At 55.6% G+C, this 26,356-nt stretch overlaps 9 protein-coding genes across 11 annotated transcripts; 4 read left to right on the top strand and 5 right to left on the bottom strand.

The window, feature by feature from the left end:
* Window positions 1–20: 20 nt before the first annotated feature.
* IUM83_16914 (Kinesin-like protein) lies at window positions 21–1,376 on the bottom strand (the record flags this gene model as incomplete). Its single annotated transcript, XM_067941830.1, has 3 exons — window positions 21–56; window positions 122–277; window positions 357–1,376. 3 exons carry the CDS (start codon window positions 1,374–1,376, stop codon window positions 21–23), a joined length of 1,212 nt encoding a protein of 403 aa, XP_067794386.1.
* A 494-nt stretch (window positions 1,377–1,870) lies between these two features.
* IUM83_16913 (uncharacterized protein) lies at window positions 1,871–5,061 on the bottom strand (the record flags this gene model as incomplete). 2 transcript variants are annotated; one of them, XM_067941828.1, is made up of 3 exons in its annotated part: window positions 1,871–3,154; window positions 3,233–4,022; window positions 4,508–5,061. In XM_067941828.1, 3 exons carry the CDS (start codon window positions 5,059–5,061, stop codon window positions 1,871–1,873), a joined length of 2,628 nt encoding a protein of 875 aa, XP_067794384.1. The 2 variants fall into 2 exon arrangements, with proteins under 2 accessions (XP_067794384.1, XP_067794385.1); XM_067941829.1 differs by lacking the exons at window positions 3,233–4,022; window positions 4,508–5,061 and having other exon boundaries at window positions 1,871–2,707.
* Window positions 5,062–10,500: 5,439 nt separating this feature from the next.
* IUM83_16912 (putative secreted RxLR effector protein) lies at window positions 10,501–11,061 on the top strand (the record flags this gene model as incomplete). Its single annotated transcript, XM_067941827.1, has 1 exon — window positions 10,501–11,061. The coding sequence occupies one exon, from the start codon at window positions 10,501–10,503 to the stop codon at window positions 11,059–11,061; it is 561 nt and encodes a 186-aa protein (XP_067794317.1).
* A 3,841-nt stretch (window positions 11,062–14,902) lies between these two features.
* On the top strand, window positions 14,903–18,980 carry IUM83_16911 (5-oxoprolinase; the record flags this gene model as incomplete). Its single annotated transcript, XM_067941826.1, has 3 exons — window positions 14,903–15,060; window positions 15,148–15,385; window positions 15,477–18,980. 3 exons carry the CDS (start codon window positions 14,903–14,905, stop codon window positions 18,978–18,980), a joined length of 3,900 nt encoding a protein of 1,299 aa, XP_067794383.1.
* A 113-nt stretch (window positions 18,981–19,093) lies between these two features.
* IUM83_16910 (Gag-Pol polyprotein) lies at window positions 19,094–20,155 on the bottom strand (the record flags this gene model as incomplete). Its single annotated transcript, XM_067941825.1, has 1 exon — window positions 19,094–20,155. One exon carries the CDS (start codon window positions 20,153–20,155, stop codon window positions 19,094–19,096), a length of 1,062 nt encoding a protein of 353 aa, XP_067794338.1.
* Window positions 20,156–20,537: 382 nt separating this feature from the next.
* Window positions 20,538–21,347, top strand: IUM83_16909 (CCR4-NOT transcription complex subunit 7; the record flags this gene model as incomplete). Its single annotated transcript, XM_067941824.1, has 1 exon — window positions 20,538–21,347. The coding sequence occupies one exon, from the start codon at window positions 20,538–20,540 to the stop codon at window positions 21,345–21,347; it is 810 nt and encodes a 269-aa protein (XP_067794329.1).
* Window positions 21,348–21,569: 222 nt separating this feature from the next.
* Window positions 21,570–22,498, bottom strand: IUM83_16908 (Sar1p-like ras-family protein; the record flags this gene model as incomplete). Its single annotated transcript, XM_067941823.1, has 3 exons — window positions 21,570–21,900; window positions 21,982–22,068; window positions 22,149–22,498. 3 exons carry the CDS (start codon window positions 22,496–22,498, stop codon window positions 21,570–21,572), a joined length of 768 nt encoding a protein of 255 aa, XP_067794328.1.
* Window positions 22,499–22,870: 372 nt separating this feature from the next.
* On the top strand, window positions 22,871–23,902 carry IUM83_16907 (the record flags this gene model as incomplete). 2 transcript variants are annotated; one of them, XM_067941822.1, is made up of 2 exons in its annotated part: window positions 22,871–23,256; window positions 23,315–23,345. In XM_067941822.1, 2 exons carry the CDS (start codon window positions 22,871–22,873, stop codon window positions 23,343–23,345), a joined length of 417 nt encoding a protein of 138 aa, XP_067794322.1. The 2 variants fall into 2 exon arrangements, with proteins under 2 accessions (XP_067794322.1, XP_067794323.1); XM_067941821.1 differs by having other exon boundaries at window positions 22,871–23,902.
* A 77-nt stretch (window positions 23,903–23,979) lies between these two features.
* Window positions 23,980–25,905, bottom strand: IUM83_16906 (uncharacterized protein; the record flags this gene model as incomplete). The annotated part of the gene is made up of 9 exons (XM_067941820.1): window positions 23,980–24,084; window positions 24,173–24,305; window positions 24,413–24,490; window positions 24,552–24,655; window positions 24,738–24,769; window positions 24,862–24,959; window positions 25,032–25,485; window positions 25,561–25,765; window positions 25,825–25,905. 9 exons carry the CDS (start codon window positions 25,903–25,905, stop codon window positions 23,980–23,982), a joined length of 1,290 nt encoding a protein of 429 aa, XP_067794348.1.
* Between the last annotated feature and the right edge of the window lie 451 nt (window positions 25,906–26,356).

Here is a 26,356-nt window from a genome sequence, read left to right as displayed (position 1 = left end):
ACTCTCCTTCAACAGCCATGTTAGTGTACTATCGCGGTAAGGGATTCGATCTGTAGCTTGTCTGTCGTTCAAAACCAGAGTTTAGCACACTATAACCAAACTGTAATCTCTCCAAGCGCACGCAGTGCAGTACGTACTTGCTCAAAGCGGAGATGACTCGTCCGAGCGTCGTCAGACTCTTGTTAATCATCGCCCCCTCCTTCAGCCGGTCTCCACTTGTACCCGACACATTCGCACGCTCCGAGCCGGCCAGATCAATCATACTGATCTTCGACGTCTGCATCCATACAACCCAAACGAAAGTCACCACTTCCGAATCAGGAAGAAAAAAAATACAGCAAAACAACCCAACCTACCTTATCGTTCGCACACTGCGACATGGGGTCGAATGTTGTCTGGGTGAATGTGATGGTGAACACCGCGTGCGACCTGGACGACACGGGGTTCATCAGCGTTGACGCCACCGTCCTGAGTTTCTCTCCCGCGAGCATTTCCTCGGCGATGTCGGCGTACGACGTGACCGAGCGGATACTCAGGCCCTCCACAAATGGGCCGGTGACCGGGTGCTCGCGAACCCTCAGGGTTCGTCGCGAGGTAGTGGAGGCAGCACCCGATTCACTGTCCCCAACAGCACCAACCTGAGTCTGGGTCGAGAAGGACGGCCTCCGTTTCTCCGTGGCCGCCTCCGTGTCCAGCAGGTCGTTGACCTTCTCCTTGTAGATCTCGCAGTAGCTCACGTGGGCGCTGTAGATGGCGCGCTTGACGTCCGCGTCGCCCTCATCCGCCGCCTCCTTGTCTCGACGCGCGTCGATCTCCCGGAAGAGCGCCTCGCACACGCGCGGGATCACGCCCTTACCGGCGGCCGTTTTGTCGCCCACCATGGTGTGCGTCTTGCCGCTGCCCGTCTGCCCGTAGGCCAGCAGCGTGCAGTTGAAGCCCTGGAAGGCCGACTCGATCACGGAGCGGCCCACCTCGTCGAAGAGGAGCTCCTGGTTGGGTCTCTGGCTGTCGGCGTCCACGTCCGCGTCGACGGTGGCTTCTCCCGAGGCCCCGAAGCAGCGGTCGAAGTGGAAGGTGCGGCACTCGCCCGCCGCGTTGGCCGCGGCGATGGCCGCCGCACTCAGCGTCAATGGCGGCGTCGTGTCACCCGCTGCAGAGCCGTGGAAAGCCTCCTGGAAGGCCGGGTCCGCGAACACGACGGGGTTCACCACCTGCACGGCCGAGCGCGAGACGCTGACCACCACGGGCGTCCGGCCCTGCAGCTCCTTGTCGCTCAGCGGACGGGAGCGCACGACCACCTTGATGGCGCACGGCGCGTCCTCGTCCGCTGGAGCTGCTGCTGGAGCCGCTCGACCTATCGACGACCGCTTGAACATCGAGTGCGTACTTGCGTGGAAGCCGGCGGATCTTTCTCTGAGGGGCTCTTCTTCTCTTCTTGTCGAGCGCGTGCGTTCCGTTCGATGACGCGTGAGCAATCTCCGCTGCGCTGGACTCGCAGAGATACGCGCCCCTTCAAGGTCAAGTTCGACAAGTTCGATACCGGCGAAAAAACCCAATACATACCGGTGGAAGGCTCGGTGAATGTACAAGTAGTAGCAGCTGAAAAGAGGCATAGGACGGCCAGGCAGAGAGCGATGGATGCTGGAGGCGAACGCAAGCGAGCGCTGCTCTGCTGATGCCTACCCAAATCGAGTCTGCCAATGGTGGTACATTACCATACCAAGTTGAAGTTGTACGGATGGCGGTCACTTTGAAGTTATAGTGCTCACCACCGATTTCTTACTACAGTTCCCTTTCATAAACACACTATCTTACTGCCCTACGATATATGCACATTGAAACTTAACATATTCGCCCCTTTCGACAGCGCTTAAGTGAAGCCCAGCGCCTCCATGACCGTCATGGCGTTTTCGGGCTCGCGGTCGGGTTCCGCTGCAGCTTGGCGGATCTCTGTCTGTTCATTGCGAGCTTCACGCGGTGTGCTTCCCGCCTTGAGCGCGGCGATTTCGCTCAGCATCGATGAGGCGAGCGGGTGGTTGGCCATCCACATGGAGTCGCTATCGCCCTTGTGGCAGTTGCGCACGGCGCCGTAGTTGGGCGCCTTGAGCGGGACCGGCAGCTTGTAGTCCGGGAAGCGCTCCAGAGCCTCGTTCTTGACGTAGTCCCAGACGGCGTCCTCGCCCTTGGCCTCCTGGAGAGCGAACAGCGCGACGACGGGGCTGCGGTACCACCAGCCAGGGTGGCGAGGCTTCTGCGTGTCCAGCGTGACGAAAAAGCCCGCCCCGAGCTGCTCGTACGCAGCCACAATGATCGTCTCGAACGCGTTCTTGGCACTGATTTGGCGGTTGTTGCGCTTGTTGAAACCGGCAACGTTGACCTTGCGGGACATGGGGGCCCAGAAGTGCCGCTCCCACACAGCACGCGAGTGGCGGCGCCAGAAGCGGTGGAACTTCTTGGCAAGCTCCGGGTACTTCATCTCATCGAACGGCGCTGGCAAATTGCCGTAGACGGCCTCCCAAGGAATCTGCGCCGCAAAAACCTCCATCTTGCGCATCAGTTCCACTTGGCTGCGGCACGTGGCTTCGGACATCGCTGGTTTGCCTCTCTTGTGCGACTTCTCTTGTGTCTGCGGTGCGCTGTCCTTCTGCTTATCTGCTTCGCACGCTCCGGTTTCAGCCTTGCGCTTCCGCCCCACTTTGGCCTTCAGAGATTCTTTCGGTGCAGCTGGTTGGGCTGGAGCTTTAGCCGGTGTAGCAGCAGCATCCTGTTCCGCTGTCGCATTATTTCTCGGCGTTCTGCCACGCGCGGGGCTTGGCTCAGCAGCAGCATTCTGTACCGGTAGCGCGTTCGCTGCCGGCTTTGTGCTACGCGCTGGGCTCGGCTTAGCAGCAATATCCTGCCCTGGCGTCACATTCGCTTTCGGCTTTCTACCACGCGCTGGGCTCGACTCAGCGGCGGCACTGCTAGTAGGAGGCACGCTACTGTCTTCGTTACGTTCTCTTGCAGCAGGAGCGCTGCTAGTAGGAGGTACGCTACTATCTTCGTTACCTTCTCCTGCAGCAGATTCAGTGGCGGCGTTGGTAGCAACAGCGCTAATACGTCTACTTCGCCGGTTGGCGACACGTTCTGGCCTCGCAGAGGCCACAGCATCTTGCTGTTGTGCAGCAGCAGCAGCAGCAGCATTGTTTTCGGCATTGACTCTCCTGGGTCTCCCCCTTCTTCTCTGACTGACGTCTTCGCCCTCCGCACGCGCGCTTGCTGCATCCCGCCGCTGCCGCGAAGACACTGGAGATGCCGCCGAAGACGCCTCTCTCCGCGTAGCTCGCTTGGCCGTGACGCCAGCTCTCCTCTTCCGCTTCTTGAGGCGGGTCTTCCGCGCCTTGGGTGCCTCCGACTCAACTGGTTGCTGCTGCTGTTGCTCAGCTGCTGCTTCCACCGCCCGGGGTGATTCTTGTGGCTGGACTGGAGGCGCTGCAGGTGTAGATGACTGAATTGGCGCGACGATCACGCGCCGCAGCTCGTACGGGATGACGCTGATGACCTCGTTCCCCCTCTCCACAAACTGGAGCAGCGCCGTCTCCCTCTGGTACACGAACTCGAGGAACAGGTGCTTGAACAGCGCCATGTTCCTCGTGGCCGTGCGGTACTGCAGGTAGAGGAACACGCAGCCGCGCGAGTCGAGGTGGGACTTTGGCTTAGCCAGCAGGTACTGCGCCTGCCGCAGCCGCTGGGCGCTGGTGCGCAGCACCGGGAAGATGGTAATGATGGTGCAGGCTTGCTGCATCATGGGCACCAGCGTGTTCTCCTGCTCGTTGAGGAAGTCGGCGAAGATGCGCCGCAGCAGCGAAAGGTTCTGCGACTTGAGCCGCAGCTCCAGGTACGCCGCGAAGTCCTGCAGCATCGAGTGGTCTCGAGGCACGGAGCTGGGCGGGGCGCGGCCCCGACTCACGTAGCCGTCCAAGGTCACGATGGAGCGCGCGCGCGTGGTTTGCTGCGAGGGCTCCACGGGAGACGTCGCCATCCTGCGAGGTGGCCGGCCCCACGGTCTCCGATACACAAATGCGGCACCGTCCTGGACGGTGCCGTACTCTAGGATGACTTGAGGTTTGTATTAGCCGGTTGGACTGTGGCGTTAGACTAGGTGGCTAGGTACGCATGGTATGGTCGAGCGTCGACTGCAACTTGGTGCCGTTGACTGGCCCAGCCTAACCACGTCTGGAAGCTCCGAGCGAGCTGCTTGCACTGGTGGAACTCCTTCGCCATCGCGTATTTGCCCTCGGTCTCCACGACTCCGACGGCTCTGGAGTGAGCCCACGAGGGTGCACTGTGTTCGACCCGCTGCTGCGCTCGAAGGCAGCGAAGCCGCAGCTTGGAACGTTGCGTGACAACTCGTCGCCATTGACGAAATGCCCTCGATCGACGACAACGAGAAGCGAGGCGAACCGCAGCAGCGAGTTGACTCGGGCCGCCGCGGTACTGGCAGCGGTAGAGGTACAAACGAGCGTACGTCTGCAAAAGGCGCGCCTTGACAGCTTGGTGAGCTAGCAGCGCCGCTCGACTGAGAGTCTTTGGGCTTGTCGAGGGCTTTTCTGTAGTCGACTTTTCCACCGTGGACTGTACAACCACGCGCAGCTTGATGCACGGCTTCCTCGCCTGCAGTCGCACCCCACGGTGCGTAGATTTTTTTCGTTGGATCGCTGCTGGCGTCGCGAGGCCGCTCACTTGACCGTCCAGCAGCGCCGACGTCAGCTTGTCCAGCGCCAGTGACTCCCGTTCGTACTCTCGTCTCACCGATGTACTCACCAACATCACATCACCATTGATAAGCTTCAATTGCTCGTCGAAGTCGGAGCAGAGTGCGATGAGCGAGGCAGTGCAGTTGCTGACGGCTTTCGACCGAGCTGGTTCCTGCACCTTCGCGCTCGAAATTTCGCCCCGTTGAGGTGATTTCACCTTTGCATTGGAATCTTCTTCCTGTTGCAGCGCAGCTCGCTTCCTGAGTAGGAAAAGCTTCTTGGCGCGGGCCAGCGCAGGGAACGCAGCCACCTCGGCCATAGCCATATGGCCCATAGGTCTCAAAGGTGGTGACGCTTCAACATGGCTACATTATATCATTTTTGACAGGAAGCATCTTTGAGCCAATCACAGTGAATACATTAAAGTAGTGGTGGCTGATGATGGAGACCGTGGCGAGTGACAGCGTGCGTGCGGGGGAATTTACAGGCCGTGGAGACGTCGCTGTGGCGCGTGTGTGCGTCCAGGGCCTTGTGGTCGCTGATGTGGAGGGGGGAGGGAGGCCGGGATCTCCGTGCAGTGAGGCGATGGGCGGTGGAGGCACGTTTGGAGCAAAGTTTACCGATTTGTTACAAGGTTTACATGGGGCGGAGCGGAGCTTTACACATATCTTGGATTTTATATGCACTGCGACCGAATGGAGGTGGTCTGATGGGCTGCCTGTAACCCTAGACAAGGAAACGGAGGGCTCTATAGAGTTTCCTCCGCAACTGGAGATGGCTACATTTTATGGGGGAACCTCGCCTCGAGTGTGTTGCGTGTTGTTTACTGACCTCTTTCTTCTCCTCACACTTGGGGTTGAAGAGGTAAAAGGACGAAGAAATGATGGGGTTTTCAGTGGTGTATGTGAGGCTCCATGCGTGTGTGTATTGCGATGCTCCGCTCTATTGACGTTGTTACACTTCGGTTTACAATTGTTCCCGTGCCTCTTGTTACCTCTCTCTGCTGCGCGGAGTGTGTCAGTGGATTGATGCACAGTATTCCGGTCTCGCTCTCTGCTTAGCTCTACGTCGGTTGACTGTGGTCCAGGCGTGCTATGCGCAGCAGTGGTGTTTTCCTTTTCGGTCTGTCAACTTCCAGCCAAGTACTTCCGAGCATCGGGGAGCACAGTGGAATGACCGGTGATGAATGGAAGCTGTGCAAAGTGCTGGAGGTGCAGAGAGGAGCTAGTGGGGCTCAAGTGGCGGCGGTGCTGTCTTCTTCAAAGGGTTGCCGTTCGACTGTGTTTGGTCTCTTTTTGAGTCGCTGGACTCAGTCACGACGTTTTGCAACAAAGGTTCGCCCTTGTCTGTTGGGAGAGGACGGTGGTGCAGCTGCGTTGATTTCTTCCAGCTCTTCTCAGTGTACGGCTTGCTCGTTGCCTGGTCCTCACGGCGTGTCCGGTGTTTGGGTCGTCCTCGCAGATACCCCCGATGTCTAATCTGACTGGCCCCAACGTGAATCTTGCACCACTGGGTTGAGCGTCCCCGCCTTTCTCGTCGATCACTTTCGTCATCGTGTTCATGGCAACCACGCTTGACTCGATATCAACTGGCAGATTCGAGTACTAGTCTTAGCGAGTTTCTTGTCGACTACGGTAGCGTCTGTTAAGGGGCTGGTCGCGTCATCTCCCAACTGGAGATCTCCAGAATTATGAGCGTGTTTACTACTAAGTACGCAGCGATGGGCCTGAAAGCAAAAATATACTACGTAGTACAGTGTTTTGCCTCAATAGCGCAGCCATCACATCTAATAACCTCGCAGACTATATATAATCACCCTGTTTTTCACGAACAGCAAGATTCAGCCAATCACGCCATCGACAGTATGGTTCCGCCAATCAAATTACCACAACCGAGGACATAGGGGAAAACGTCAAAACAAAAAGCGTCACACTCATGTCATTGCGCGCCAAGATCACCTTGGTCGGTCGGAGCGACCGGAGCGACTCGCTCCTCATTCTTTCATTAGCCAAGCCTAACCAAGTCTACAAGCATCGAGTCTGCAATGCCGTCTCTTCCGAAGCCTTTCCAGAAGCGCCAACGCCTCACGAAGCAGCAGGAGCTGCAGAATTGTGACCTCCGCCGCCAGCTGCTTGCCATTACCAACGTTGAGCTCGCTGTGGTGGCCAAAACCAAACTCTCCCTACCGAAGCAGCCGTCGCCCCACGTCATTGCTCGTGTATTGAAGTCGGAGACTATGCTAAGGAGCCTTCCGGTCGACTGCTTGGCGCGCAAGAAAATTCGCCCGCGCTTCCAATGCGAACTGGACCATTGCGTTGTTGAGTACGTCCTCATGTGCGAGGACATCCAAGTGTCGCTTACTGGCGAGATGATCATCATGCGGGCTCGCAAAATCGCCAGGCTTCTAGAAATTCCGCCGTCGTCACTACCAAGCTTTACCTGGTCTTGGCTACGCCACGTGCAATCTCGCTACGGGATTCGCTGGAAGAGAGCTCACGGCGAGTCGGGTGCGGTCGACTTAGAGGCTGCAGCGCCTGAAGTTGAGCGCTTGCGCGGCATCATTGCGACCTACTCCCACTCGTAGTCGACTAGTAAAACCTCTGTCACCCCATTTACTTGAGAAATTGTATACAAAGTACGACTGCGCTATTGAGGCAAAACACTGTATTGAGTTGTGATTGGTCAAAATAACGCCTGTTACAACATAACAACTGGAGATATTCGCCGTATCCGTCTCCACCTTAGACGGATACGGTAGCTGGAGATTGGGGCGCAAAGGCTGAAATGGGCGAAGCGTCCGCTCTCAGGAGCGCCACGTATCGTGCATGCTGCACTGATCCTTGCAGGTGAATTCAATGACACCTCACTAGGGTGAAAGCTATATTTTGTCTGGCTAGGGGGGTACTGGGGTGCCTATTGCAGCTTGCTCTGGCACAGCGCCATGAGTCGCCGCCGCAGCCTCATGTCCACGAGCAGCACTCTGTCCGCGCACGACTCGGTAACGTGTGATTGGCTCATTTTGGTATTCATCTCCAGCAGTGTAGCGAACAAGCTGGAGCTAGAGACGCGTTCTCACTGCGTGCCATCTCCATCTCCAGCTGCGTAGCGAACATGCTCTATATCTCACCCCTCCATCTCAGCTGGAGAAGTTGAAGCCATATATCCCGTTGTCACATCGTTGAGGTCACTAAACCAGATGGTCTGGTCCAGATCTCCAGCATATCTCCACCTGGAGATGACGGGACCAGGCCCTAAACAGCAAGATGCTTTCCAACCCTCACAAGAACTCGCTGCCGGCATACAGTACACTCGTACTGTGCCAAATACAGTGCGACCCCCCGTTTTCGCGGAGGGTGGACCATAAAAGAAACGAGAGGGTAATAAACTATGCCATGGACATTAAAATGATTTGCTATTTGATACTGTATTTCACTTAATCCGGGCCTTATAAATGAAGCCTGTGCGGCACCAGCAGTTGCGAATAGTTCATCGGAGATCTTTTAAAGCCCTCAGAGCAACACTTCATTGCGGAGAAGAGATCCACAGTCTTATACCATGTTGGCGCTAAGACAAAGTTCGTGTTTCTGAGTTAGTGTCAGTGTAGTGTACCAGGAGAGGCGACGCAACATTTGTACGACACAGAAATGTTTAATGAGAGCAGGGGTATGAAAAGGTCTATGCACCCGAGTTGAAGTCAATCTCGGAGAACGTGTCATCCCTCCATTGATACAGGGAAAACCTTTGAAAACGGAGATGTGCACGCCATTTGCGCGATCCAGTCCTATCCCAAAAGCTATCATGCGAGTGCCTCCGAATGTGCGGAGTATTATTTCTAACAGTTTATTAGAGGTCAGCAGCCGCGAAAACGGGGGGTCGCACTGTACATGCTACGCGACCTCCCAACCGCTCGCCTCCGTCCTTTTTCTTCTTCTCCACGCGCTGGCGCTTGACGGCGCCATCCTTTCTTCCTATTGCTCTCGTCCAGCTGTCGCTCGTAGCCAGGCCGACGACACTGCCAGGTTATAATAAGTACTGCAGTACATTGTACTACAAGTAAATATAATACATGTATTAATACCATACTACATGATACATGATGTAGATTCTCTGAGAACCCTACCGTACACCTTAGAACTTCTCACGGTTGCGTCCGCGCTGCTGCTGGGTCTGCGCTCCATGCGTTGGCTTTTGGGCTTTGTATGGGGTTGTTGGCGGCGCCAGCCAGCAATTGCTCCGTGTACATGGCGGTCGTGCGCTCGGCGGTGGGCGTCTTGCGCTCCGGAGACGCGGTCATCGCCGTGACACTCACGCAATCGACAGCAACGCATCCACAAGAATTTCACCTAATAAAATCAAACCTACTACTTCCGTGAACAGCCAATCAAACCGAGGTTGTGGTCTTCCTTTCAAAACTTTCCTAATTTTGGAGTAAAGTATAGGCAGGGTCCGAGGTTTGATTTCATTGGACAATCAAACTTTTTACTTACTTACTTTCCAACCGTGAGAACCCCTACTGTATTAAACAATAAAATCAATACAAAATAAAAAAACGCGTTGGAGTTAGGTCCATTCTCAACCGGGCTCATGCGGCCGTATCGGTTGAGAATGAAAATGCGGCCGCATTTGGGCGAAATCCGTGTTCCCAGACAAATGGAGCCAGCTATTCGCACTCAAAAGCGTTCCAATAGGGGAACATGGGTGTTTGCTAACTCTACAAATGCAATCTACAGCTGATAATAATACTCGAAAGGTCGCTCGCGAAAAGCGCCTAGCGTGTATTTCACAATTGATATCGCTCTTGGTTCATGCCAGCTGTTTTTTATTATTATTTTACTGTAGGTACTGTAAAGCTATCTTATGTTTGGATGGTTCGTGAACTCATGTTTGTACTCTATCAACTTTGCTGCGATACTTTGTGGCTGTGTGCGATGTCTTCCTTGTGCATGGATTGCGATTGGCAAAGTAATCCCCCAAGCAACAACTTGGTAACTGACCTGGAGTTATGACTTGGTGCAAACGAACAAACACGTAGCACTTCCAGTGTGTGTGTGTGTGCGGTAAATCTACAAACATGTCTGCGGAGTACACTAATTCGAAGCAGCTTTTGTAGTGGTGACAGAGTCTACAGTGCCTACCAGAATGGATGTTCATAGATACATTTACGGTTAGTGGACTTACAGTTCGTAATCAAGCTGTGGTATTGCGATTGAAGTGCACCATCATTTCTCGGATTCCAACAGGACAGTACAGTAGCAAGAAAAGGTGCGGTCATGACTTGCGTAAAAAAAGCTATGTACATTGTGTTTTGCAATGCTTATAGCAAAACGAGACGAGATTTTGGCAGGCGAATACTTGGGTACATGTACTGTAGATTGGCGAAGACTGGAATTCACTAAAAGCGCCAGTGTAATTGTGTATCCGTTGTTACTACCATGCGCTCACACGAATGATGCATGTAGGTGTTTCCTTCGGTGTAGTTTCCTTTTTCTCATACAGTATCCGTGGTAAAGGAAAAACTTCCGTCCGAATCCAATGCACTGGTGGCGGTCCAATAGATTCGGTGTAGCACCGCACCTCCCAATGGGAGTCCCATCGTCTGGACGATCCTTCTGCTTTGTTTACCGTCCTACAGAATAATAAAGACGGCACATCCCAAAGACGGCGTCTTTGGGATGTGCCCGCACGCCACAGGGCACATTGTTCAACTCGCCCTTCATCACCCAGAGCTGTGCCCTAGTTCCAAGAACGTCTGCCAAAGGCAAACATGCGTCTCCACTTCATTGTAGTGCTGGCCGTCGCCACGTTAGTGGCAACGACCACCGCTGCTGATGAGCCGAAGACAGGGGTGATTTCTGATTCGGTTCCTTCCATCGAGAAGGACGTACCACCAACGAGACACCTACGAACCATCGACGATGCCGGCGAAGAACGAGGTATTACCTTCAGCCTCCCCGGATTGGAGACCGCCACGAACATTTTTAAGTCGCCAAACCAAAAAATACTGGACAAATTAGTGAAAAGCGGTCAGACTCCCGACCAAGCCTTCGCGTTCTACAAGCTTGACAAGTTCGGGAACACGCTCCAACTCAGCGAGCCCAATTTCAAGCTTTGGGTGAAATTCGTCATCAAGACCAACAAGAAATACGCTTCGAGCATCGTGCTCAGCAAGCTGCAGAAGCAATACGGTGACGACCATAAACTCGCGGAGATGCTTCGCAAGGCAGCGAAGGTCGAGGAGACTAAGAAGACTGCCACGAAACTGGAAGCTTTGCTCGCCAAACAATTGGATGCCATGCGGTATCATCGAGCATCTTTTCAAGATTGATTCTATTGTGGATTATCACAGGCAGTTTCACATTGCATTTAGAAACTCTTTGAACAATACCACCAGCGCTCGTTCACTATCGGTATGTACGAGCAAACTTTTAGCGCGAAGCCTGATCTGACGTGAGCGAATAGTTTGCACTAGTGGGTTTACAGTACATTGTTGTTCAAGGAGTGCAAAGCTTACAAGGCCTTGAATTTTACCTCGGCGATGCATCACACAACTCCGACTACATGGATGTGATTCGCCACACTAATGTCTGCCGAAATGAATTGACGAAGTTACAGACACTCAGGCGCTCCATGTATTCTGCTTGGTACGCTTGTATCCGAGGTACTTCTGCACGAAAGCCCGATCCGTCATGCTAATCTATCCGAGCTTGGTGTCACATTTTCACCTTTCACATTCAAGAAGTCGAAGCGTGGGCGGAGGGTACTGTCCACGGTCGATAATTGCCCCCGTGTAACCTCACTGTAGACACGAGAAAATCAAACGATTCACAAAGCCCTTCAACGTTGAACATGACGGTCCGCCCAGACCGCGATCGCGTACGCTGTCGTCGCCGCTGTGGTCTAGGGCTGGGAGACCCCCTGCCAGAAGACCTCCTGCCAGAGTTGGCACCGGTAGTTCACCTTGACCATAGGATTTGAAGCAGATTTGCAGACGATGACACCCGTCCCACAAGCCAAACATGTTTGGAATTTCTTACTTGTTTTCAGTATACTCGTTTCCCTAACCCTGTTTGCAAACATGGGCTGTAGGGCCAGCCTTTTTCAACACGGTCGGGTGGGTCGGGGCTCTGGATAAATTGTACAACCTAACCATTGATACCTATAATGCAATGATATTGGTTAACTATGTTAATTTTTTGTCGAGATATGTTAAGACTGAACTTTGTAGACGTTAAGCTGATCCTTTCACAACAAATGAATATTGCTTAGAGTCGTCAAGTTATATGTATTTTGCGTTAAAATCATTTCAAAAACTGATACATTGTCCTTCTTTAAACGGGTAGATAGGTTTTTATGAATATCCCTAAAAAAACTGACCCCAGACGGCTTGGGGTGGGTGGGTGGAATAAATGGTTTATTCCCAATTTAAAAACAAACATCTCGCAACCTTGATTCCACCATACCGTCAAAACGTCCAACGGGTCTGACCAGCGTCCAACCCGTACCGGTAGGAATGCAAAATCAGTTTTATGACATTTATTTTTCGATTAGTGACACCACACCACACTAAACCACCAATCTGTCGCTTCGTGCCCTACTATCGAAGCACCACAGGAGAAGCGAACAACTGCCATGACTTGTTGTAGTAATCCGCCGTCTGCCAAAAAACCACAGGACCTGAGCCACGACTCCAATGCAACGGATACGCATGCAGTGCTGTCGATGCCTTGCCTATCACAGGAGATCGCTGCAGAGAACACCCGCCGGGACTACAATCTACTCGCACTGGTACAGCAACTCGACGATCGAGATACAAGATGCAGCAAGGCCAGAGTCTTTTCTCTCTACCAGGAGCTCGTCAAACTCCGGGAAGGACACCAGTTATACCGCCGTACATCACGCCGTCGCCGAATAGAGTTGCTGCGGTAGATTGCGTCGCTGAGACGGAACTAGGGAGGTGGTCTATACGATCGGGTAACCGGCGACGTCTCCGTCGCTACTAAGTCCAATGCGACAGCAGCCCAATAAGCAATCCATCTACTCTTGCAGCTTCGCCGTAGTGTTTGAGCAGGATAACAAAGTCTTCAGAAACTGCATTCGATCGGTGTCATTACTCCTGCTTTGATGGTCGATCCTTTTGTATTGGGTACGGTCACGTTTATAAAAATCAAGGCTAACGAATCTTCTCTTCAACTACGCCACATACGGCACTCTAGTATCTCGCTTTTTCTATTGTCATCGACGGCGCAAACTGTAAGGCCAAGCGGACGAACAGTACGCTCAGATACCCCTGCTCACTGTGACTCTAATAGGGCAAGGAAGTACGCGGCCTCAGGATAGGAGGTGCCACGCACTATCGCAAAAATTTCCGAGTTAACATCCAAGGTATCACGGGGCCAGCAATACGTCGGCTCACCCGCCGTGCTGGTATCATGAGAATATCTGGTCTTGTCTACAACGAGACACGTGCTGTTCTACGCGTATTTCTGGAGAATCTCATTCGAGATGCTGTCGTTGACACGGATATGGGCATCGTAAGACAGTCACGAGCACGAATGTTCTGTATGCGTTGACGCGACAGGGACGCTTTTTATACGGGTTCTAGGCAACGCCCCAGCACCTGGAGGTACCTAAGTGCTGAGAAATATAGTTTTATTGCTTATAGTAACTAGTAAGAATAAGAGAAAAAACAAAGTTGGTAGCTCAATTGATAAAGTCACTATGCGATAAAGTCACTACGCAACTATGATACGGCTGTTGTGCACATTCATTCCAACGATTGATAACTGAGTTGGTAAGTTATATGGGTTTCACTATACATTGTATATTTTCCTCGTTCAGTGTCCTCTTTCATTCGTTTTCTTCCCGCTTTCATTCATTTTTCAGCTGTTTTCTTCAGTTGTTCAAAACAATTCTTCTGCTGTGTGCTGTTCAGAACATTTCTTCAGCTGTTCAAAACGGTCACATGAATTGAATTGAATGTGAAATACGTAATGAAATAAAAAAATTGAGTTCAGAAAAGAAGGCCGAACCTCAGGAAAACAGTCCTAACGAACTGTGATCTACCCCCGGACGAGTAGTATACAACCTTGAACTTCTGAATACGGACGTGTGGACCGTACGAGGAACCAACGTTGTTCGCGTTCTTCGCCAGATGTAATAAATCTATTCTACTCGCCGCCATGCGATTTCTATCACTCAATACTCGCCATACCGGTGATCGAGGAGGACGCACTTCGGCGAATCGGCACTTACAGCACCAGTATCCAACCGGTTTACCGGTTTACCGTTTCCGGTGATCGCAGAATTCATGATTTGTGCTTTGAATCAGTCCTGACCAGTCTTCCCTTGGCGCAGCCCACTCAGGTACTGCAGTAATTTGGAGTACATGCCCCCCCCCCCCCGGTCATCACAGTGTCGAAGGATTAACACTTAAGTGCACAGTACTACAAGTATAGTAGTATTTGTTAGATACGCCAAACTTGTACCTAAAATGAATGAATCTATGTTGTATCGACACTAATCGAATACGATTGAATTGACCACCTCGTGTACTAGCGGTGGTGATAGGTATACGTGCAAGAGTTCTTTGAGAGGTGCACGTGCTGCTTGAAGATCCAGGTTCAGGCCCGCAAGTATTGCGGCGAGCGTTGACTCGGATACAGTTATGGTTCACTCTCAGGCCCGAGGCCAATGTGTTCGGCGTGCTCCAGGGCTGTCGTTGGCGTTACTGAGAAGCTGAAGCCCGCGAGAAGAAGCAGTTGGAGAGGAATAGATCTTTAGTGAAATGATCCTAAACATCCTAAAAAATCGGCGTGATTTACCGTGTTCTAAAAAGCGTTTAATTTATGTTTGTCTTAAGTCTGTCCAAAAGAAATGTACCGGCGTTTTAGAACAAGTTTTGCAAAACAATAATTCCAAATAAGCTCGCCTGATTGGCTAGGACTGTAGTCTATCTCAGGGTACACTCATTTATTACTATGATCCAGTAAAAGTATTGATTTTCAATCAAAACAGGGTGCGAACCGGTGATAAAAACTGGTTTTAAGACTAACAATCTGGTATTATACCGGTAGCTCAAACACGGAGATGGGCGTCATTGTGCATTTTGCGCACCCAAGCCGCTCAAGCGCCCCGTAGCTCTCATCCCCGTCCACCCGTCCGCCGCCATGCGCGTGTTCCGCTTCGCCATCGACCGCGGCGGCACCTTCACGGACGTGTACGCCGAGATGGACGTGCTGGACGCCCAGGGCGGCGTCGTGGAGGTGCGCCCCAAGGTCATCAAGCTGCTGTCGGAAGATCCGGCCAACTACCCGGACGCCCCGCGGTGTGTACAGTGCATGTAGCCGACCAAGTGCCGCCCTGCAATACTAAATTGCTGCTGCTCTCTCTCTTTCTGTGTTGATGTAATCAGAGAGGGCATCCGCCGGGTGCTGGAGATCATGACGGGCGTCCCGCACCCGCGCGACCAGCCCGTGGACACGTCCAAGATCCAGAGCATCCGCATGGGCACCACGGTGGCCACCAACGCCCTTCTCGAGAGGAACGGCGAGCGCACGGTGCTCGTCACCACGCAGGGCTTCCACGACCTGCTGTACATCGGCAACCAGTCCCGCCCCAAGATCTTCGACCTCGAGATCCACATGCCCGACGTGAGATGACGATATAGTTTTTGGGGATTAGGGTGGAGGGTTGTGTGGGGTGCTGACGTCAAGTGTTTTGTTGATTTTGTTGCTGCTGCAGACGCTGTACGACTCGGTGATTGAGGTGGACGAGCGTCTGCAAGTTGTGAGCAACGAGAAGGACCGCCTGCCGACGGACGAGAAAGGCATCAGCGGCGACTACATCCGCGTCACCAAGGACCTGGATGTGAAGGACATCACGAAGAAGCTGCAGGCGGCGCGTGACGACGGCGTCGAGAGTGTGGCCATTGTGCTGCTGCACTCGTACACGTTCCCGCGCCACGAGCAGCAGGTGCGCGACATTGCGATCAAGCTGGGCTTCACGCAGGTCTCGCTGTCGTCGGAGGTCATGCCTATGGTGAAGGCGGTGCCGCGCGGATTCACGACCTGCGCCGATGCTTACCTCACACCGGTGATCAAGAAGTACGTTGCGTCGTTCTGCGCTGGCTTCGGCGAGGGCTTGGAACAGGTGAACATCAGTTTCATGCAGAGCGATGGTGGACTCGCGCGGATGAAGCACTTCCACGGCCACCGCGCGATCCTTTCAGGCCCCGCTGGTGGTGTAGTTGGCTACGCCCGCACGACGCGGCCGCCTGAGACGCCGGGGGCTGCCTCCGTTCAACCTGCGGTTATCGGATTTGACATGGGCGGCACCTCCACGGACGTATCACGCTTCGATGGCAAGTTTGAGCACGTTCTTGAGAGCGTGACGGCCAACGTTACTGTGCGTGCGCCGCAACTCGACATCCAGACGGTGGCTGCAGGAGGTGGCTCCCGTCTCTTTTACAAGAACGGCCTATTCCTTGTTGGCCCTGAGTCTGTGCGAGCACACCCCGGACCCGTGTGCTACCGCAAGAATGGTTACTTGAGTGTTACAGACGCTAACCTCGTTACTGGGCGCATTCTGCCAGAGTTCTTCCCCAAGATCTTTGGCCCCAACGAGGACGAACCGCTCGATGTGGCTGGCTCGCAACGCGCATTCGAAGAACTCACGAAGGAGATCAATGCCTCGTCGGGTGCCAACGGGGCTAAGTACACGATGGAGGAAGTGGCATCGGGTTTCCTGCGTGTGGCCAACGAGGCGATGTGCCGTCCTATCCGAAACCTTACCCAAAACAAGGGCTATGACATCAGCACGCACATTTTGGCATGCTTTGGAGGTGCTGGACCGCAACATGCTTGCTCCATCGCAAAGGCGCTCGGTATGTCAAAGGTGTACATCCACCGCTACAGCGGCATTCTTTCGGCATACGGCTTGAGCGTAGCGGATAGCGTGGTAGACAAGCAACTGCCCTCCTCGGCTGAATACAGTGCCGCAAGCAAGCCTGCTCTGATTAGCAGTCTCGCGAAGATCGCTGACGAAGCGGTGAACGAGCTGGTTGCCGATGGTTTCCAGCACGAGGATGTCCAGGTGCAATACTTCCTCAACATGCGCTATGAGGGCACCGACAATGCAGTCATGACGCGTGGCCCTGTCGGTGCGAAGGGTGAGACGTCTGCTACTAGCGTGAATGCCCTTGCTGATTTCGATTTCGAGGCCACCTTCGTGAAGAAGTACCAGCGCGAGTTCGGTTTTGTGCTGCAGAACCGTGCCATTCTCATTGATGATGTTCGTGTGCGCGCCACGGTATCGCCTGACCTGAAGGACCCGGCGCTGAAGGCTTCAGCCAGCACTGCTGGTGCGGTTGAGCCGTGCCCACCTCACTCCATGACTCGGTTTTACTTTGAGCATGAAAAGGCTTGGAAGGAAATCCCTGTGTACCTGCACGAAGAACTTATCGAGAGGCGTGGCGCCAAGTACAGCGGTCCGGCAATTATTATGCAAGGCACGGCGACCGTTGTTGTGGAGCCCGAGTGGGAAGTGCAGATTATGCCCAGCGGTGACCTGTTCTTGGTTTCAACTACTGAGTCTGCGGGGCCGGAGAAGGCCCACCCCGCTCTGCGCTCCGAAGACGTACCGCTCGATCCCATTCAGCTCTCGGTGTTCTCGCACCGATTCATGGGTATCGCTGAGCAGATGGGCCGTACGCTGGCCCGCACGTCAGTGTCTGTGAACATTAAAGAGCGCTTGGACTTCTCGTGTGCCTTGTTTGGTCCGGATGGTGGACTCGTGGCGAATGCGCCGCATCTTCCTGTTCACCTTGGTGCTATGCAGCAAGCTGTGCGCCACCAACTCAAGTTCTGGGGAGACGATCTCTCTGACGGAGACGTGCTGGTGTCGAACCACCCGCAGCTCGCTGGCGGATCTCACCTGCCTGACATCACGGTCATTACGCCTGTGTTCGACCAAACTAGCGGCAAGATCGAGTTCTTCGTGGCTAGCCGTGGTCACCACGCAGACATTGGCGGCATTTCGCCTGGATCGATGCCCCCTCTCTCGAAGACGCTGTCTGAAGAAGGCGCAGCAATTGTGGCGTTCAAGCTGGTGGACGGCAAGGTCGGCCAGTTCCGTGAGAAGGAAATCACTGACATCCTCTTGCAGAAGGGTCGTGTGGACGACCAGGGACGTCCGTGCATTGGCACGCGCAACTTGCGCGACAACCTGTCGGACCTGCGTGCACAGGTGGCAGCCAACCAGCGCGGTGTGGTGCTGATGCATGAACTTTGCACTGAGTACTCGCTTCCAGTGGTGACTGCCTACATGAACTACATCCAGCAAGCAGCAGAGATTGCGGTGCGCAACATGCTGCACGAGTTCTCGCTGCAGCGCAATCTGCCTGAAGTGGGCGTCGTGAATGCCGAGGATTTCATGGATGACGGCACAAGGATTGCACTGCAGATCTCGATCGACCGCCGCACCAATTCGGCTGTGTTCGACTTCGCTGGCACTGGACCTGAAGTCTTCGGAAACGTGAACACGCCCCCCGCAGTGACTTACTCGGCGATCATCTACTGTCTGCGCTGCTTGTTGCCTGGCGAGGACCTGCCGCTCAACCAGGGCTGCCTGACGCCAATTGAGGTGCGCTTCCCGAGCGAGGGTAGCATCCTGAACCCCAGCGAAAATGCTGCTGTTGTCGGAGGAAACGTGCTTACCAGCCAGCGCATCACTGATGTGATCCTCAAGGCCTTCGGCGCCTGCGCCGCATCTCAGGGCTGCATGAACAATCTCACGTTTGGCAGCGCTACGCTGGGCGGCTACTATGAGACTATTGCCGGCGGTGCCGGTGCCGGCCCGTCTTGGAACGGCCGTAGCGGCATCCACACGCACATGACCAACACGCGTATCACGGACCCTGAAATCCTGGAGAAGCGTTTCCCCGTGCTGCTCCGCGCTTTCCACCTTCGCGACGGATCTGGAGGTGCTGGCAAGTTCCGTGGCGGCGACGGTGTGGTGCGCCAGCTCGAGTTCCTGGAGAGCATGACTGTCAGCATCCTTTCGGAGCGACGTGCCTTCCAGCCCTACGGATTGGAGGGCGGCGAGCCTGGCGCTCGCGGCATTAACTTGCTTCAGCGCCAGGGTGGTCGCACTGTCAACCTCGGCGGCAAGAACACCGTGGACGTGCTACCCGGCGAGGTGCTGACGCTGTACACGCCCGGCGGTGGTGGCTTCGGAGTTGCCAACTAAGCGACCATGGTTGATCAAGGACATGCTCGCGCCAGCGAGGGAGCAATCGAGCTATCGGTAGTCAAGTAGGTGTGCTTTCAAGTCTAACAGTGGTTATCTTTTCCTCCCCTGCTCTAGTGCTCGGTCGGCGGTGTTACTTGTGTCTCCTTGAGCTGCTCCTGCTCTTTGCGCTTCCGGTCCTTCTCCTCCAGCATGTCCGCGTACGCATCCAGCTCGGCGTCTAGCTCCAGTCGTAGACTCTCATTGCGCTTGTTGAAGTCGCTCATGGGCATATCCTTGGGTCGCGGCGCGCGTGGGTCCTCGGCCGCCTTGGCCGCTTTCTTCCTGAACCTGCGGCTCTTCTTCTGTCTGGCCTGGAAGTCCTCCTCGCGCTCGAGGAACTCGTCGATGGACTCGGGGCTCTTGCGGTACCTGCACTGGTTGGCCGAGTGGCCGAGGTTGCCGCAGTTGGAGCAGATGCGCGGCACCAGGCAGTTCCTGGAGCGGTGGCCGCGCTCGCCGCAGTTCTGGCACACGTGGTCTCGGTCCTGCTCGCGGCGCAGGTGCTGGTGGAACTTGCGCTGCTTGAGCTCCTGCTCGCCCCAGACGCTCTCCAGCTCCGCGTCGTAGTTGAGCTCGTCCATGTCCTTCTCCAGCAGGCGGCTCACCGCCATCCGGCCCAGCTGCGAGTGGCGGTCCGAGGCGCCGCGGCGGCGGAACGTATTGCGCTTGAAGCCCGCAGCGGGACGAGTGCTGCTGCTGTTTCCACTGGTCCTGCTGTTGCTACTGCTGCTTCTCTCGGCCTGCCAGTCACTGGCGAACGGGCCGTCGTCCTGCTCGTCATCTCCATTATCATCGTCGCCCTGTCCGTATCCTGCGTCTTCGTCGTCCAGGTCCAGGTCGACGCGGAACTGCTGCGAGTGCTGCATGAGGCGCTCGAGCGGGCTCAGGTCGTCGTTGATTGGCTGGTCCTGCTGGTCCTGCAGCTCGTCCTTCTTGCCTTCGTCTTCATCTCCGTCTTTAGGACCGTCGACGGTGGAAAACAGACGCGATTTCGGCGCCTCGAAGCGCGCGCGAGGCGCGGAAACGACTGCCGCGCTGTTGCCGAGAGAACGAGCGACTGTGGACACGCAGCGGGACGCCGCGGGCGCGCGCAGCAGCCGCGCGCGAGCACCAAGCAGCGACAGCGACAACATGCTGCACCGATGCGGGTGATGTGTGGCCGTTGAGGAGTGCCAATAGTTCAACGCTTGGTCATTGGCCAAAACCCAGCCTGTATATAATTGGCTGAAAACCCGCACCTCCTGATTAAGTGCGATCTTTAACGGAACAGTAGAGCTCCCCGGCCGACACAGAAGAACCGAGGTGAGCTTCTCGACGTCGAAGGGTGTCGCTCTGTGCGCGTGCGTGTGTAGCTCCCGCCGCGGCCGTAACTTCCACGAAACCAGCGCCTTCATCTTCTCCAGACGCGCGCAGTTCTTTCCGTGCAGGTCGCGTCGTCTGAGCCGCTCTATATCCGCCGCAACAGCGCGCGCAAGTTCAGGCTCAGATCCCCGCCGCCTCGCTGGTATTGAAACCATGCTGTCGGCGCGCCCCATGCCCGCCGAGGTGGAGATTCGCGACGTGTGGGAGACCAACCTGGAGGAGACCATGAAGGTGATCCGCGAGGTGGTGACCAGGGGCTGCTACGTGGCCATGGACACGGAGTACCCGGGCGTCGTGGCGCGCCCCATCGGCTCATTCACCACGTCGTCCGACTACCAGTACCAGACGCTGCGCTGCAACGTGGACCTGCTGAGGATCATCCAGCTGGGCGTGGCCTTCTTCAACGAGGACGGCTCGTACATGGAGGACCTGCCCGTGTGGCAGTTCAACTTCAAGTTCAGCCTCAGCGAAGACATGTACGCGCAGGACTCGATCGAGATCCTCAAGCAGGCGGGCATCGACTTCGCCAAGCACGAGGAGCAGGGCATCGAGGTGGCGCGCTTCGGAGAGCTGCTGGTGCCCTCGGGCCTCGTGCTGGGCGACCACGTCAAGTGGGTCTCGTTCCACGGCTCGTCCGACTTTGGCTACCTGCTCAAGGTGCTCACGTGCGCGCCGCTGCCCGCCGAGGAGGACACGTTCTTCGACCTGCTGCACACGTACTTCCCGGCTACGTATGACCTCAAGCACATGGGCATGGACTTCGACAAGGTGGGCGGCCTCAGCCGCCTGGCCGAGGACCTCAAGGTGGAGAGAATAGGCACCATGCACCAGGCCGGCTCGGACGCGCTGCTCACGGCCGCCACGTTCTTCAAGATGGTCGAGGCATTCTTCGACGGCAAGGTCGAGAACGTAGGCAAGTACTCCGGCCAGCTCTACGGACTGGGCAACAGCATCGCGGCATAGACTAGCTAGCAAGCCATACCTCCACTGGCCGAGAAAGACCATGCAAATAGCACCATCTACCCAAGACAGACAGACACTAGAAGCACTGTGCATTAGCTGCAGTCTCTTATCGCTCACGTCTTCTCTGCTGCCTGCACAGATTTACTCACGACGGACGGGAGAGCTCTTTGCTCTGGTCAGCGGGACGCTGATCTCATACTGTCGCTACCTAGTCAGCAACGCCTAGTGCTGCTGGATAAAGCTCACCACGTCGTGGATGTCCGCGTCCTTGACGCTGCACTTGACGAACGAGATTTCGCACGGCGAGTCCACGTCGAACTCGAAGTTGGCTCCGTCGCGGCCGACCGGCACTTGGGACAGGTCCTGCTCGTCCTCGTCGCCCTCCGTCTCCAGCGACGAGCGCGTCGTCTTGAGCTGCGTCAGCTCTTTCTCCAGCGCGTCACGCACCGCCTGCGGACTGGACGCGCCCGAGGCCTCGCTTTTGTTGCACGCCACCAGGATCGGAGGCGCCTGGTCGTTCACCTTCTTGTTGGCGAAGATGTCGTACAGGAACCTACGCACGCAACGAGTAATAACAACTTATAATTTAGTATCTTGCAACTACAGTGCACTGCAGCAGCAATTGGCAGCGTACTCGGCGGCCTTGCGGAACGACGGCACGTCGCTGGCGTCCACGAAGAAGGCGACGCATCCCGCCACGGGGTAGAAGTCCGCTACCCGCCTGCACAACCAAATAACCACCATAAGCACCGTCAGCTCCTAACCGAAATATTGCAATAGAGAGAGCTCTGATCTCCTTACGAGCGGAGGCGCTCGTGGCCGGGGTAGTCGACGACCGTGAGCTCGGCGTCGAACTTGTCCGGGTTGTACTTGGGGTGCACCACGAAGCGGAAGGTCTGCTCCTTCATGGAGCTGACCGTGTCCACGTGCTCGCCGTCGCGAATGAGGTGGAAGAAGCTCGTCTTGCCCGCGCCGCGCGGGCCCAGCAGCAGCGCCATCTTGCGCTTCTTGCCCGTGAAGCTCACGTTCAGCCCGCGCATGTGCAGGATGAAGCGCACCACCAGCACCACGTACACCACCACCAGCACCACGAAGGGCACCACCATGTAGGCCGGCGCCCCGTAGATATTGTACGTCAGCAGCTCCAGCATCGTTCGTTCCCCCACACTTGCACTTGGACGCGCTCGATCCGGAATGACACGTCGAGACCACGCATGCGCTGACCTATCTCTATAAAGAGATATAAATACAGTAAAGAAGGTCGACACATAAAACAAGGCATTTGTTCCTTTGAAACTGACACAATGACATCCATCGTTATATAAAGATAGTATAAACATACATTACATTAACATATATATTCGCATATATTCCTCTGTATACCTCGTTGCGGAGATGGGCTGTTTCAATCAAGTGGGTACCACTGGTACATACCCCTATCTCGTGTATGCCACACCGAAAGTGTACCCCCTGCTCCTCAACTGTCAGTTCAAGTCGCGCAACCTGTAGGAGCTTGGCGCATCATGTCGGCGGCGGCCCCGAGGCGCCGCGAGCGCGTGAACGTGGTGTGGAAGCCCGCGCACCTGGTGGGCGTGCTGGTGCTGGCACTGACCTACGTGGACGCTGCTTCCGTGGCTCGTGTGGTGCGCGTGTTGCTGTTCCTGTACTTCGTGGTGGCGAGTCTGGACCTGGCGATGACACGCTACCACCTGTGGGGCTTCCAGCCCACGACGCCCGAGCTCAAGCGCTACGCCCTGGTCACGGGGGCGTCGTCGGGGCTCGGCCGGGAGATGAGCTACCTGCTCTCGGAGCAGAAGTACTCGCTGCTGCTGGCGGCGCGCACCGAGACGACGCTGGAGCGCATGCGCGCCGAGATTGAGCTGGTGAACCGCCCCGCCGAGGTGCTGGTGTGCGTGTGCGACCTGTCCACGCGCGAGGGCGTCGACAAGCTGCTCAAGTTCGTGCAGGACAAGCAGCTGGTGGTGGACATCCTCGTGAACAACGCGGGCGCGTGTCTGACCAGGGACTTCACGCAGCTCAAGGAGACGGAGATCGACGAGCTCACGACGCTCGACATGCACGCCATGGTGCGGCTCACGCGCGCCATCGTGCCGCAGATGGTGGAGCGCAAGGTCGGGCGCGTGCTCAACATCAGCTCCATTGCAGGCGCGGGTGCAGTGCCCACGGCGGCGCTGTACGGCAGCTGCAAGGCCTTCGTCACGAGCTTCAGCCAGGCGCTGAGCTACGAGCTGCGCTCGACCGGCGTCACGGTCACATGCATGTGCCCCGGCCCTGTGGCCACCAATTTCAGCAAGACGGCAGACCTGGACAAGGCGGTGTGCATGACGCTCCCGGGGATCACGGCGGACGCCAAAGACACGGCCAAGAAGGCGCTCGACGCCATGTTCAACGGCGAGGTGCTGGTGTACGACACGTGGTTCGCCTACTTGGTGGCGAACCTGGAGCAGTCTATTCTCCCGGGGCGGCTGGCTGCGTTCTGCAATGGTGCTGGAATGCACGAACTCAAGAATATCTGGCAGATGGCCAAGAGATGAGCTACCAGGGATGGAGAACCGGTGAGCATTTTTGCAGGCTACTAGCTTGATCATTTAAGAGTGCAATGGCATGCGTTTCACTCTTGCTGAAATGACGTTTGGGCCTTGAACTGCGGAAGAGCAAGAGCTTTCACCTCGTCGATGACTTGCAGCAACGGTAAGTTCTGTTCCACTGCGATTGCCTGAAACAACGAAAAGAAGTACCAGCATGTGTGAGCTCAAGAGCGATACACAAGAATTGCCAACAACAAAAGGGAAACAAGGTCTTGCCTTGCAGTGCTCAAACTCAGGGTGCGCGTTCACAGCCTCGTTGCCGAGAAATGCGACTTTCACGTCTACCGAGCGTCCAAACGCGGAGACAGACACAAACTTGCGACAAAGGGAAACTCGATCCATCACGTTGCTGTTCAAATGATTGTTTATTGGTAAGGTTAATGCATTCATAACGAGAACACGCAGTTAGCAGAACCGTTCGTCATCGAAAACAGAGAAGTAGGTCTTGAGACATACCGGCGAACACCAAGCGTCGTAGTTTCGCGGAAGAGGGTCTCTAAAATTCCCTGCTCGTGCTCAGCTCGACACAAAATGCTGAAACCAGACAACAAGGTTTAGAACGTCGATTATCAACCAGGCCCAGCGCAATTCGTACCTGAGGCAGACGCCCGGTCGGTTCTTTTTCATCTGAATGGGCTGCTTCCACACGTCGAGTGCGTGGTGCTCCGAGAGAAGCCGCTCCGAGACGTAGCCAATTACCTGTGGGTTTAAATCATCCAGGTTGGTCTCAAGAACGACGACTTTTTCCGTGGCATAAGGATACGAGGCGGGCTCGGCAGACCTCAATGCAGCGGCAGCGGGGTTCACGTAGCTCTTTTCAGGGGCCATGGGGTCAATCTTCGTGCCGATGGCAACGCGGACGATGTTGGCATGTCCAGGGAACTCCTTCGTGCCAGCCCCGACACCAGTGTGTGTCGGAATGAAGGCAGGAGGCTCGCCAAACGTAGAGGCCAGGGCCTTCACAAGGCTGATTCCAGTCGGCGTTACAAGCTCTCCCTTTGCCCTGTAGAGTAGAGAAGACAGTGTAAGCATACCACTTTTACAGCAATGCGGAGCCGGTAGATCGCGTACTTACCCCTTGGGAGCAGGGCACACCGGAATGCCAATCATCAGGCGGAACGTCGCCGGTGGGGGCACAGGCAGCACTCCGTGCATGCACTTGACAGTCCCCGACGAAAAGGGCAGGAACGACGCGTGCACCTCGCGCACACCGAGTAGATCCAGCGCGATAACAGAGCCGATGGTGTCGATGATGCTGTCGATCGCCCCTACTTCGTGGAAGTGGATCTCGTCCAGCGATGTGCCGTGCGTATGCGCCTCAGCCTGCGCCAGCAGCGTGAACACCGCAACACTCTTCTCCTTCACCCAGTCGGACAGGTCACTCTCTGCAATGAGCGTCTTGATGTCGTCCAGGTTCCGCATGGGCTCTCCGCCGTGCTCCTCCTCTTCATCATGAGAATGCTCGTGGTGTTCGTGCGAGTGCGAGTGGCCCATCTCAACCCCAACAGCTTCTGCTTCCACTTCGTCCACTGCATCATTGTCATCATGATGGTGAGTACCGTTGTGGCCGTGGCTGTGGACGTGCGAGTGGCTGTGTCCATGACCGTGGCTGTGACTGTGTTCGTGGTGGAGAGCGTCGCCCGGCTTAGGAGCAGCAGCCTCCTTGTGCTGGTAAATGGAGCCCACGTGCGCCTTGGTGCCTGCGATGCTGCCGGGGCCCTTCCACACGCGGCTGGTGCTGAGCTCCCACTCGCCCGCGATGCCACGCAGTGACTCGAGTCCGCGCTTGATGTCGGACAGCGGGGCGCCCTGGACACACACAACGCGTCAGATAAGGTGCAGTAGAGATGGGGGAATGGGGGACGCACCGCGTCGATCAGCGCGCCGAGCAGCATGTCGCCCGCGATGCCCGCGGAGCAGTCGATGAAGGCGAGCGTGGGGCCGCTCATTTTCGGTAGGCGGGGGTCGAAAGCTGTTGAGTGAGTGACGTCAGTCGGGGGTGGTATCCGCTCTAGTTCAAGATGTACCATATTTATGGTACATTCGCGCTATACACTCAATATGATTTGACTTGAGGACCAGTTTCCATGTTTGCGGACACGCCGTGCTTGAGCTGGGCACGCGAAATCCAAAGCGATCGCGAAATACACATGACGAGTTTCCGCTGCAGATGTCGACCGTTGCACGCGTGATACATCACACCTGACTTCGGGAAGCGATGGATGTCGGTCAGCGAACAGCAAACCCAATCCTTTTGCAACCGAAAGCTGTCAGACACACTATGTTAGCGTAAGACAGGGACAAACAAGTGACGGCTATCACGTTCCCTTGCGCCGGCTGGAGCGACTCCATACCTCGCCAACTAGGGTCAGTGGACGGCTGACCAGCGCCACGAGATGC

The sequence above is a fragment of the Phytophthora cinnamomi genome (assembly GCF_018691715.1).
Source record: "Phytophthora cinnamomi strain GKB4 chromosome Unknown Contig25, whole genome shotgun sequence".
Taxonomy (NCBI): Eukaryota; Oomycota; class Peronosporomycetes; order Peronosporales; family Peronosporaceae; genus Phytophthora; species Phytophthora cinnamomi.
This window is presented reverse-complemented; position numbering and strand designations above follow the sequence as displayed.